General features: G+C 34.1%; 1 protein-coding gene across 1 annotated transcript; it reads right to left on the bottom strand.

The window, feature by feature from the left end:
- Nucleotides 1-296: 296 nt before the first annotated feature.
- LOC132731125 (receptor-type guanylate cyclase gcy-29-like) lies at nt 297-11,914 on the bottom strand. The gene is made up of 3 exons (XM_060717252.1): nt 11,102-11,914; nt 7,157-7,263; nt 297-676 (listed from the first exon to the last, which is right to left on the bottom strand). The coding sequence occupies exons 1-3, from the start codon at nt 11,305-11,307 to the stop codon at nt 297-299; spliced, it is 693 nt and encodes a 230-aa protein (XP_060573235.1). The 5' UTR covers nt 11,308-11,914.
- Between the last annotated feature and the right edge of the window lie 556 nt (nt 11,915-12,470).

Below are 12,470 nucleotides of genomic sequence, written 5' to 3'. Positions count from 1 at the left end.
TTCGTTGATTCGATTTACGTGTGTATCGCGATGACCCTAACCACCGTAAGAATGATATCTTAATTAGGAAATGATAATCGTCTTATTTTACAGCGGCAACGTAGAAGATGAAAGTACCTGTCTTAAAGAAAACATTTTTGAAATATGTAATTTAAATTCTGAATAATGTCTCTTATAAGTAGCATAATTATATTACAAATGATAGCTTTTCTATATTTAGACATGACCGACGAACGACTTGAAAAAGCAAATTTATTAACAACATGAATGTCGTCTGCAACTACATGTACTGATATTTAAATAGTTAACTCACTCCTAGCCCGCTGTCTTGCTCTGCTCAGAACGATATCTATTTGTCCGTCTGCTATACCAGCCTCTATTGGTATGAAATCAACTATTTTTATATCATTCTCACTGAACGCTGTTTCTACTGATCTCGTGGAATAATCACAGAAAACATGTCTCTGGCTACTCTTACGTTTCGAAATTATCACAACTTGTGTCCAGTTATAATGTTTGAACAGTTCAACAAACGCTTTGCCCATTTTATTAAATGGCGGACCTAGACGAACCAATGTCTTGTAGACGCTTTTATCTTCCAGTGCTGGGTCAGTTGACGCTTGAGAGAACATAGGCAGATTCCAATACCTTGCAAGAAGTCCAGATGGCTTCGTTGCTGAAAGAAAGGAACAAAAGAGATCTTTGTAGTGATATTAGTTTCAAAATATATATAAACTAATCATTTTTATGCCACCGCAGCATCTGCGATGCGGTGGCATATAGCGATTCACCTGTGTGTGTGTTTGTTTGTGTGTGTGTGTGTGTGTGTGTGTGTGTGTGTTATATAGATTATATAGTGAACTTAAAAAATCTTCTTGTGAAAAACCACTTGTCCAATTTCAACAAAACTTGGCAGGATTGATCCTTGGGTGAAGGGCTTCCAAAGTTGTTCAAAGAATTTAATTCCATGCAGAAATCTGGTTGCCATGGTAACCAAAAGGAATTATAAGAATAAATTAAAAAAATCTTCTTGTAAAGACCCAAAAGGCCTATAGCTTAGATATTTTGCATAAGGCATTGTCTGGTAGACCTCTACCAAGATTGTTCAAATTATAACCCTGGGGTCAAAATCGGCCCCGCCCCGGGGGTCATTGATTTTCACTATATGTACATATAGTAAAAACTTAAAATAACTTCTTGTAAAGACCCAAAAGGCCTAAACCTTAGATATTTCGCATAAGGCATTGTCTGATAGACCATTACCAAGATTGTTCAAATTATAGCCCTGGGGTCAAAATCGGCCCTGCCCCGGGGGTCATTGATTTTCACTATATGTACATATAGTAAAAACTTAAAATACCTTCTTGTAAAGACCCAAAAGGCCTAGAGCTTAGATATTTTGCATAAGGCATTGTCTGGTAGACCTCTATTCAGATTGTTCAAATTATAGCCCTGGGGTCAAAATCGGCCCTGCCCCGGGGGTCATTGGTTTTCCTTATATGTATATAGTAAAAACTTTATAGCAAAAAAATTTCTTCTAGCAATTGACAAATGCTAGAGGTTAGATATTTTGCTTGAAACATTGTGAAGTGAACTTCAGCCCTGGGGTCAAAATTGCCCCTGCCCCAGGGGTCATTGATTTTCAATATATACATACATGTATAGTAAAAAATAAAAAAATCTTATTGTCTGAAGGTACAAGGCTTAGAGCTTGAATATTTGTTATCCCCCGCCGATGGAATCGGGAGGGGGATATAGTTTTGGCGTTGTCCGTCCGTCCGTCCATCCGTCCGTCCGAATTTCGTTTCCGGAGTAGTTCTCTGCAACTACTGGCTGGAATTCAACGAAACTTTATGGGAATCATCAATATCAAAAGGAGATGCGCATATCGTCGGCTTGTTCCGGTCCGACCCTTTAACTCAGAGTTATAGCCCTTGATTAGTTATGTAGTATGCATATAGAGTAAAAAATCGTTTCCGGAGTAGTTCTCTGCAACTATTGGCTGGAATTCAACGAAACTTTATGGGAACCTTCAATACCAAGAGGAGATGCGCATATCGTCGGCTTGTTCCGGTCAGACACTTTAACTCAGAGTTATGGCCCTTGATTAGTTATGCAGGAGTCATTGATTTTCACTATGTACATATAGTAAAAAAAAAAAAGTTTTGTCTGAAGGTACAAGGCATAGAGCTTTGATGTTTGCTATATAATATCATCTATGGGTTCTCTACTAAAGTTGTTTTAATTATGCCACTAGTGTTAAAATTGGCTCGCCCAGGGGCAGTGATTCTCATTATGTTCACATAGTAAAAACAGAAAATAAAACAAATCTTTTCTGAATGGGAGAAAGCTACAGCTTAGATATTTGACTTGAAATGTTGTTTGGTGGACCTGTATCAAGATTGTCTTGAATTAAACCCTTGGGTCCAAAATTTTGCCTTGCCCAAGGGGACAGTGACCTACTTTCTTGTCCTTTGATGTACAGCAATGAAATTTTGACCATGTGCACAGTTTTAGTTGTAAAATTGAACTTTGATATCAGGTGACCTAGATTTTGATGATGTGACCTACTTTCTTGTCCTTTTATGTACAGCTATAAAATTTGAACCATGTGTACAGATTAAGATGTTAAGTGAACTTTGATTTCAGCTGACCTAGATTTTGACAAAGTGTCTTACTGTGTTGTCCTTTGATGTAGTCATGAAATTTAGGCTGTGTAAATATGACCATCAAATTCACTAGACTCAAGTGCATTGATATATTCCTACTCTGGTCTTTTATTGAGTTAACAACAGATTTAACCACTAATCTGATAATAAGAATTAGATAGGTCAGGGATCTATGCATTATGACAATCTTCAAAATTGTATAGAAACAAAAAAAATCTGTTTTTACACTACTATTTAGTGTTGTATTAATGCGGTGGCATAGCATTTTTCTCAAATGCAATCTTGTTCATAGGTAGTTTTCATAAAACATATTCTCAATTAGATGTGTTTTTATTTGTTTGGGTCGTCAGACCAAACAAATAATGGTAGCGAAATTTCAGAGTCTAATGTTGTTAATTGCAAATGCCGAAAGTAGTCCACTTGTTTGAAGCGGTTACTTCCCTTTTGTATGTACACTAAAGCCGAAAAATTCAGGGGAGATCACTGCGTAAAGATGGTCAAAGACAGGCGCATCAATTTTCAAGCAAAGTAATTCCCGAATGGTCGAAGATTTCTAATATTGTTTTATTGTATTTTCTGATCGAAAATAACTAAATACAAAGCGGACATTCAATCTCTGACACAGAAGTTTACGACAAACCTAACAACAAGTAGTTCTCAAAACAGCTTAAAACTAGCGATTTAAAAGAAAGAAATATTTTATTTTGTTACAAGTATCCAACAAATTACAACGCATTTAAAGTTAAACAATAGCGTTGGCTTATAGAATTGTCAATAAATGCACAATCACAAATTACGCGGATGAATATGATTTTATCAATGAAAATACTATTTTTAGCCATGTAGATTACCGAATACTACACAAACCGAGTAGTGGAATATATAGATTCTACATGTCGGACTGTTTGGGCGAGAGGATTTTCGCTAAAATATTTACTTCAATTTTAAACAACAGGTTTACCCTGAACAAAATACCTCGAAATTAATAAGGATTACAAACCCGAAATGCAATGGAAGTTCTTAATTATAGATTCTACATGTCGGACTGTTTGGGCGAGAGGATTTTCGCTAAAATATTTACTTCAATTTTAAACAACAGGTTTACCCTGAACAAAATACCTCGAAATTAATAAGGATTACAAACCCGAAATGCAATGGAAGTTCTAAATTTAGAATGACTTGATATTATTCAGTTCTTCTGTGTATAACTTCTCCGTGGTACAGTGGTAACGCGCTCGGTTAGGGAGTGAGAGGTCTCGAGTTCGAATCCCAGTCGAGGAAACTTTTTTTTTAAGTGTTTTTGTTAAGGAAGTAGCCATGATATGCAAGGATAAAGTGTGGCTGTCGTAAAAATGATCATAAATGATTTTTTGATGCAACTCTAGTTATGCAGAATTCCGTATGTATCAAACTCTGGTGCCTTGCAAAATGAATTATAATACATAAAAATAACCCTATACAGGAAAATGCATACAGATATACAGTACGATTTAGATTGCAAAGATCAGAAAATACCACAGAACTTGCAGCCCTTTGATTCTTTATAAATATAAGTGCTTATAAAATAGTAAGCTCCAGGATTAGTTAACATCTGTGTTAAACAACAGTTAAAGTCGTTACAAGCCCTAATTTAGAATAATGTGGTTTTCTTCAGCCCGTTCACATATAAATTCACCGTGGCTGAAGGGTTTTCGGGCTCGCTTAGGAAGCGAGAGGTCTAGAGTTCAAATCCCAGTAAAGGTAACTCATTTTTTTTTCAAATTGTTGAGGTCAAATAAACATTGGATTGAATATCAGTGTTGCAATTAGTCTTATAGCCAATTTACTACAATTGTATCATAGTTTCGAGACCTTTCTGTTGAAAATGTGTCAGGGTTAAATCGTATACATATACATGCACAGTGCGTTAACTGGAGTGCGGGTATTAGTTACCCGCACTCCAGAGCATGCCCATTGATTGGCTCATTTTTGCTGGGGTTTACATATTGTGACGGCAGAGAAAGGGAAAGCGACAGAAATGTCATATTCAGATGTTCGTTCATTGGTTCATTTTTGCCGGGGTTTCATATTATGACAACAGGGAACGTGCTTTTATGTTTGACTATGATACAAAAGAGAAAGAACACCAAAACACTCGGCAATCTGATTAATACTCGGGGGCTACGCCCCCTCGTACAAATCAGATAGCCTCGTGTTTCGGTGCTCTTTCTATTACTTAAAACGCTGGAAAGCATTGGTGGCACTATACATATAATCTCACAACCTGCACCTTTCTTACATTCTGAGACCCAAACAAATTCAGCGCCTTCTGTGCTTTGATTATATATGGATGTGCTTCTTTCTTTCACATACATTCGTTACAAATAACATGTGAATTATCTTTTTTCAAGGTTACGAATATTTCCAACTCTAGTACACAAATTTGAATAATATCTCATCTAGTGTTCATATTTGTACAATTTCATCTCCTTTATATCCTGTGTTTTTAAAGCTTCTACTTGTCAACGATGACTTGTTACTCTGAATCATAAAAACGCCTATTTTTATCTATACAAATCTTTGCAGTTCTTTGCAGGATGTGGTTTATTATCCCCCGCCGAAAATTTTCGGCGGAGGATATAGAAATAGTCTCCGTCCGTCCGACCTTCCGTCCTTCCTTCCGTCCGTCCGTCCGTCCGTCCGTCCTTCCGTCCGACATTTTTGTCCGGAGCATATCTCTAAAAGTATTTGAGTTATCAACTTGAAACTTCATAGGTGGATAGACCTCATTGAGGAGGAGTGCAGTGCACAAGAATGATAACTCTACCTTGCATGATTTTTTAGTTATTGCCCTTTGTTATTTTTCAAGATTGATTTTTGTCCAGAGCATAACTCCAAAAGCCTATGATATATTAACATGAAACTTCATAGGTGCATAGATCTCACTCAGGAGGTGTGCAGTGCACAAGAATGATAACTCTACTTTTCATAATTTTTGAGTTATTGCCCTTTGTTATTTTTCATACCTAATTTTTCATCTGAGTGGAGCATAACTCAAAAAGTGTTTGAGATATCAACATGAAATGTCATAGGTGGATAGATCTTGTTGAGGAGGAATGTTGTGCGCAAGAATGATAACTCTTCCCTATACAATTTTTAAGTTATTGCCCTTTGTTTTTTTTTCATGCTATTTTGTCCAGAGCTTATCTCAAAAAGTATTTGAGGTATCAACTTGAAACTTCAAAGGTGGATGGATCTCATTGAGGAGGAGTGCAGTGCTTAAGAATGATAACTCTCCCCTGCATTATTTTTGAGTTATTGCCCTTTGTTATTTTTCAAAATTAATTTTTGTCCAGAGCATAACTCAAAAAGCCTTTGAGATATCAAAATGAAACTTCATAGGTGCATAGATCTCACTCTGGAGGTGTGCACTGCACAAGAATGATAACTCTACCTTTTATAATTTTTGATTTAGTGCCCTTTGTTCTTTTTCATACTTAATTTTTCAATTCAATTTTTTTCTCAAAAAGTATTTGAGGTATCAACTTGAAACTTCATAGGTGGATAGATTTTACTGAGGAGGGATGCAGCACACAAGAATGATAACCTACCCTGCATTATTTTTCAGTAATTGCCCTTTGTTATTTTCAGCCATCTGTATTCACATAAGTTTCAAATCTGTAATCACTATAGCCATCAGTTTTCATTACCAAAAGACCTCTTAAATTGAATTATTCCGCTCTACTACATATACATTCTTCCAATGAGCAAACACATTCGGCGGGGGATGGCCATGTTGACATGGCTCTTGTTGATTGGGTAACAGTCACGGAAAATTGGGCGTCCGTAACTTTGGTGTGACTGCACTGTTCAAGTTTTATTTTTTTTTACATGACGGGACTGGAACAAGTTTTTCGATATCAATGTTCTATTGAATGTAGGTCTATAACCCAATAACGTGTGTGCAAATTTTCAGATAAATCAATCATATCATTTTTCAAAAATAATAATTCTAATTGAAAAAAAATGACCAAACGTGAAAACTCACTCAAATAGGGCTAAGAATAGCACCAAATACTTTTTTCAATTTATTTCTGAGTATATTTTTTAAGTGTTTCATGAAACTTTTTCTGTTGTAAGTGCCTAAGCCTATCTATGTAAGATATTCAAATTTGATGTTTTTCGGATTTTGGAGTTAAGTGGAGTTCGTTTAAGGATTGACCTTGTTCTTTGTCAATAAACGACTAAATTTCTTAACTTTAATACAGTCTGTATTCCAGTAAACATAAGAACCCGCCTAGCAGTACCAAAATTATTTCGATTAAATCCTAGTTTGCCCGACGATCCTACAAAAAACGAGATTTATTTTCGAACTTACAGGCACTAACATAAACTGTTTCTATACATGTACTATTACCCAAAATAAAAAAAAGACCACGTGATTAAACGTCCAATATACAGGATCATTGTAAACTATTTCTACAATTTCTTACAAAAAAAACACTTACAAATGGAACATGGCGGTCCGATGTAAACGTCAACGTCTTCGTCCTTGAGCATCATGGTGCCTGCTGTCCCTCCCTCGGCACTACATCCATCATCTTTCCATAACACACTTTCTCAAGAGAAAACAAAACTGATATAGAACTTATCATTATAAGTAATATTGTTGATATATATTTCATCATAGCTATATATTGCTCATATTTCACTTACGTAAGAGATGTTTCTTTTTTCCATTAAGTTTTGTTATTTTATGCGTGAAATACCCTTGACTTAGACTAAGGTATTTCAAATAGAATGTCTGGTCAATGGTCTGGAGATCTAGACGGGCCGATTTTACTAACCCTTCTCAGACCTAAAATACAAACCCCGAATCTCTTACACGCATTCTTGCTTCATTTTTCTTTCATTCTTTAATCATGAAAAGTATATTTTCCGCCGTCATCTGTTTCCGTGCATTGGAGTATATATTCGTTTTTAAGAATGTTAAGTTTTTTTAACACGAGGTGTAAACTTGATAACTAAAATTCGCTTGAGAAACTTATAACTATTATTGTACAAGCTATAATTTGAAAAGCAGTTCTTTAATATTATTCTACTAATTTAACAACAACCAATGAAACCACATTCTTTCACTCAGTTTTCCTCTGTTTCAACGGAAGTCAATGTAAAGACAGACAGTCTACGGCTGAAAACTATAACAACAATAACAAAAAAAACATACACACTTTCAAAAAGAAACAAAAAACTCCTGCAGCTTCAAGCTAAAAGTATTGACGTATGGCTAATAGAGTTACCTTGGGATTAATTTTAGCTTAAACATAATGTATCTGTTTTCGTCAGCTTCGATGTTTTCCACATTAGTATTTTTAATGACCCTGTCATTCATTCGGCTTCGAGGCAGACAAGTCTTACACGATTTTGAATAAGTCGCATGATTTTTTACAGCGGAATGACACGATTTATTTTGCAAGTTGTCAATAAAAATAACAGTACATAAAAACATTCACATACATCAGCATTACACTTTGGGAGCCATTTTTAATTTTGCTTTGTCGCATAAGATTATTTATTTACATTTTCTTCAAATGGACGGACAATGTCTTCTTACCTCCGTATACAAAGCATTGACTTAATATCGTGGAACCAGTCTGTCTAGAAACTAGAAAACATATTTATTTTGAATAAATTTAAACATAATTATCTTGTAAAGTTTTGTATTTTAACTTTGAGATGATTGGGATATTGCAGTGGGCCTGCCGGATATATCCAGTCTGCAGTACAGACATAGTTCTGGCTTCCCAAGCTTTAAAGCCGCCTTTTATAAAGTAAAGCGAGGTCAAATGTGCTTTTTTTTAGTGACGCCTTGAAAAAGGCGACATATAGGGGTTACTTTTGTCGGCGGTGTCGGCGTCGGTGTCCCCTTAAGCTTGTCCGGAGCATAAGTCAGTCATCATAAGTCGGATTGACTTCAAACATGCATGCTTCTTATGATGACCAGAAGTGCAATGCACAAGAACCGATACTTTGCACTTCTTATTTTTTGAGTTACTGCCCTTTGTTATTTTTCATACTTTATTTTTGTCCGGGCCATTTCTCCTAATGTATAAAAGCTATGGACTTGAAACTTCACAGGATGATAGATCTCATTAAGTAAAAGTGCAGTACACAAATTCTGGTGATCTGCACTTCTTATTTGTTGAGTTATTGCCCTTCGTTAATTTTCATACTTTATTTTTGTCCAGGCCATTTCTCCTAAAGTATAAAAGCTATGGAAATGAAACTTCATAGGATGATAGATCTCATTAAGAAGAAGTGCAGTGCTCAAGAACTTGGTACTCTGCATTTCTTATTTTTTGAGTTTTTTGAGCCCTTTGTTAATTTTCATACTTTATTTTTGTCCAGGCCATTTCTCCTAAAGTATAAAAGCTATGGCCTTTAAACTTCATAGGATGATAGATCTCATTAAGAGTTATCTCATTGAGTTATTGCCCTTCGTTAATTTTCATACTTTATTTTTGTCCAGGCCATTTCTCCTAAAGTATAAAAGCTATGGCCTTTAAACTTCATAGGATGATAGATCTCATTAAGAGTTATCTCATTGAGTTATTGCCCTTTGTTAATTTTCATACTTTATTTTTGTCCAGGCCATTTCTCCTAAAGTATAAAAGCTATGGCATTAAACTTCATAGGATGATAGATCTCATTAAGAAAAAGTGCAGTGTACAAGAACTGGTACTCTGCACTTCTTATTGAGTTATTACCCTTCATTAATTTTCATACTTTGTCCAGACCATTTCTCATAAGTTATAAAAGCTATAGACTTGAAACTTCATAGGATGATATATCTTATTGATAAGAAGTGCAGTACACAGAAACAGCTGCTCTGCATTTCTTATTTTTGGAGTTTTTGACCTTTGTTTTCATATTCATTTTGCCGTGGCCATTTCTCCTAAACTATATTGTTCACAAGGCGACACATCCGACTCGCGGAGTTCTAGTTTTGGTAAAATTTTGTTATTAACCTGTGTTAAGGCTTAATTGTTGATTCTTTGCTAATTAAAAGTTTATATATCGTTTCATCGGGATATAATTAATTAATGACCTAGGCATTGCGATAAACCATTACGAGCGTGTCAGCACTGTATATTACAATACATGTAAATTAATTTATATCTAACATATTAATTCTATAAGTATATCTAATACGTTAATTATATTAGTGAAGATATTACATCAAAGACACCTGTTCATACGAACAAAGCTATTTAATTTTTGGTCACGCAGGATAAAAAATGGCCATTTTTTGTATGCATTAATTAATATATGACGTCATCTTGATTCGTTCATTATCGCATTAATTCTGTGCGCCCACCAATGTGCGTGAAGCTTTTTTTCAAAAACAGCGTTTATCTTTATTCATGTACATATATTTAACTTAAATTCAATCTCAAATCCAAAATCAGTAACTAAATCGTAACAACTTATTTATAACTTTATTCAAGTCACTGTCACAAAATTATGTAAATTTATAATGTGTAAGCTATCGTACCAATTAATACACATTTTTGTCATCTTGTTAATACAATACAAAATAATACAATATAATACAATACATTATAATATATTCTTACATGACCCGCATTTTCCCCTATGAACATAGTAGAACCGAAAGTGTGTGTTATTATAGGGTTAACCCACGTTTTTCTGTGTTAAAACGTCTGCAGAGTCCTGAGGAACGGTTGGTGCGGGCGAGGGCTCCAACAGTTCCGAGGGACTCTGCAGACTTTATAACACGAAATAAACGTGCGTTGACGCTATTATAGCATTTTTTTTTTAAAGATTCATGATGTATATTTAATACAAAACACATACATTGGACGGTATTTATCCAATTCTACATGTTTTACGTATGCGCTTTATTTTTCCAGGGCCAACTACTTGGGAAATTCAAACGCTCAGAACCGTTCGAAAATTCAATTTTAGTTGATTTAACATAGCTTATCATTGGTAAATTATTAACTAAAGAAAAAAAAACAACATTAAATTACTCTGCCCAAGACAAAACATGACCTTCAGAAATTCTTAAAATGATTTCAGATTGACGTTAGAAAAAAGATCAGTGACATCAGAATCGTTTTTGTTTTTTTTCAAGCTCACAAGTTATTAAAAGAATATCAGGCACTAAACATTATTCTCTCAAAGAAATATAAACAGCATTTATCAATATAATCATCACTAAAACAATTAACATTTTCTCATATTCATTTTGTGTTATCTTGTTTCGTAAGTTAATTTGAGGGTTTGTACGTACATTTTGTAATATTTTATGTAATATAATAAAATTTCATATAGTATTATTAATAAAGTTATATGATAAAATAGTATGATATACTTAGGAATGTTTTAAAACACACACAAAAAAAAAACATTTGTAAACCACAACTCACCTGATATTATGCTCAACTAAAATGCCCTCCTGTTTGGCCTTGTCCACAGCAATTGTGGCTGCCGCAGCATTGTTTTCCCAGCCTAGCCGAGGATGACGAAATGGACTCAACATTCCAAGTTTGAATTCAGAATTCATAACGTTAGGTAAACAGTAAACTAACAGTACAAAAATACGAAATAATTTCCAACAACAGTCTACCGTCATGTTTGTTATTATAGTTAAGTTAACGCGTTGTTAAATCAAGTTAAATTTGTTAGGTTCATAATGACCTAACAGTAATAGGATTTTTGTTATAATAAGTCATGAATACAAGCGCGTGATGCCAACATCAAATGACCAGATCACTATAGATACCGCAATCCTCTTCTTGAAACAGACTTTCCGATTATCGGAAACCAGTGATTAGATGTGTTTACAGATTAATAATTAGATATTCTTGTAACAGTAAGTATTCATTTTGAAGAAGGCTAAGATGGCAATTTCGTCGAAGGACATCGGGGTATTCTTTAAATTCAACATGACATACTGGCAAAAATCACACTAGTTATTGTTTACCATGTACATGCTTTTAGAAAAAGGAAATAAAAAGGAAAAAACAATATTCTGCTGAATCCATAAATATATTAAATATATAAATATATTTCAATACTATTAAAGAGAACCTTTGTTCCTTTGTGTCATGTGGAGGCCGTAAAAGGTCGCCCCGTACATCAATTTCTTTCTCCTTTTTTTGGAATGAATATCACGAAAAGATATTAGTCTTAGCTCCTACATTTATTTTACAATAGTTGCTTTAAATTACTCGTATTTTACAATAGCTACTTTGAATTACTCGGTTATTAAACATTTGTTAAGCCCTCTATATTTGGATTAAGCATTAGGAGTCTTCAAATCGATTGTAAGTATTATAGTTTTGTTCGTTTAATAAATAGTTAAATACATATAATATATAGATATGCATATCTTTATAATATATAAAGCGGTATTTATCAGATTGGATGCCAATTATATTCTTCTACAAGAAAACTAATTAAATGTAATAATTGGTTTTCTTTTCACACACGTTCTTTGATATAAATTTAGACAGGAGTTAATTATGTGCAATACATTGTAATGGAAATATTACTTTAATGAAAAACAGTTCTAAATACAGAACAAAGAATTTCCAAGTTTGACTTAATTAGAAATGGCAGAAATGGAAAGCACGTCATTATAACATCTCAAATGACAAATACAATGAAATATCAGTAAGTAAATAGTGTGAATAATTTGCAGCTTTGAAAAGACCTTTGTTTTTTATGTATTATTTTTGTATTATTTCAATTGATCAATTTATTCTAAAAAATTACTGAAATTTCGCTTTTTCG

The sequence above is a fragment of the Ruditapes philippinarum genome, unplaced genomic scaffold (assembly GCF_026571515.1).
Source record: "Ruditapes philippinarum isolate M1 unplaced genomic scaffold, ASM2657151v2 ctg6050_1_1_1_1, whole genome shotgun sequence".
Lineage (NCBI taxonomy): Eukaryota > Metazoa > Mollusca > Bivalvia > Venerida > Veneridae > Ruditapes > Ruditapes philippinarum.
The sequence above is the reverse complement of the archived record's forward strand: the minus strand, read 5'-3'. Positions and strand labels throughout refer to the sequence as shown.

Excerpts from the sequence above, each read along its gene's own strand:
- LOC132731125 (XM_060717252.1), bottom strand. The coding sequence starts at position 11,307 with ATGACGGTAGACTGTTGTTGGAAATTATTTCGTATTTTTGTACTGTTA. Across the intron at positions 7,264-11,101 it reads TTAGTTGAGCATAATATCAG|TGTGTTATGGAAAGATGATG; the intron begins GTGAGTTGTGGT and ends CTCTTGAGAAAG. Across the intron at positions 677-7,156 it reads CGGACCGCCATGTTCCATTT|CAACGAAGCCATCTGGACTT; the intron begins GTAAGTGTTTTT and ends CCTTTCTTTCAG.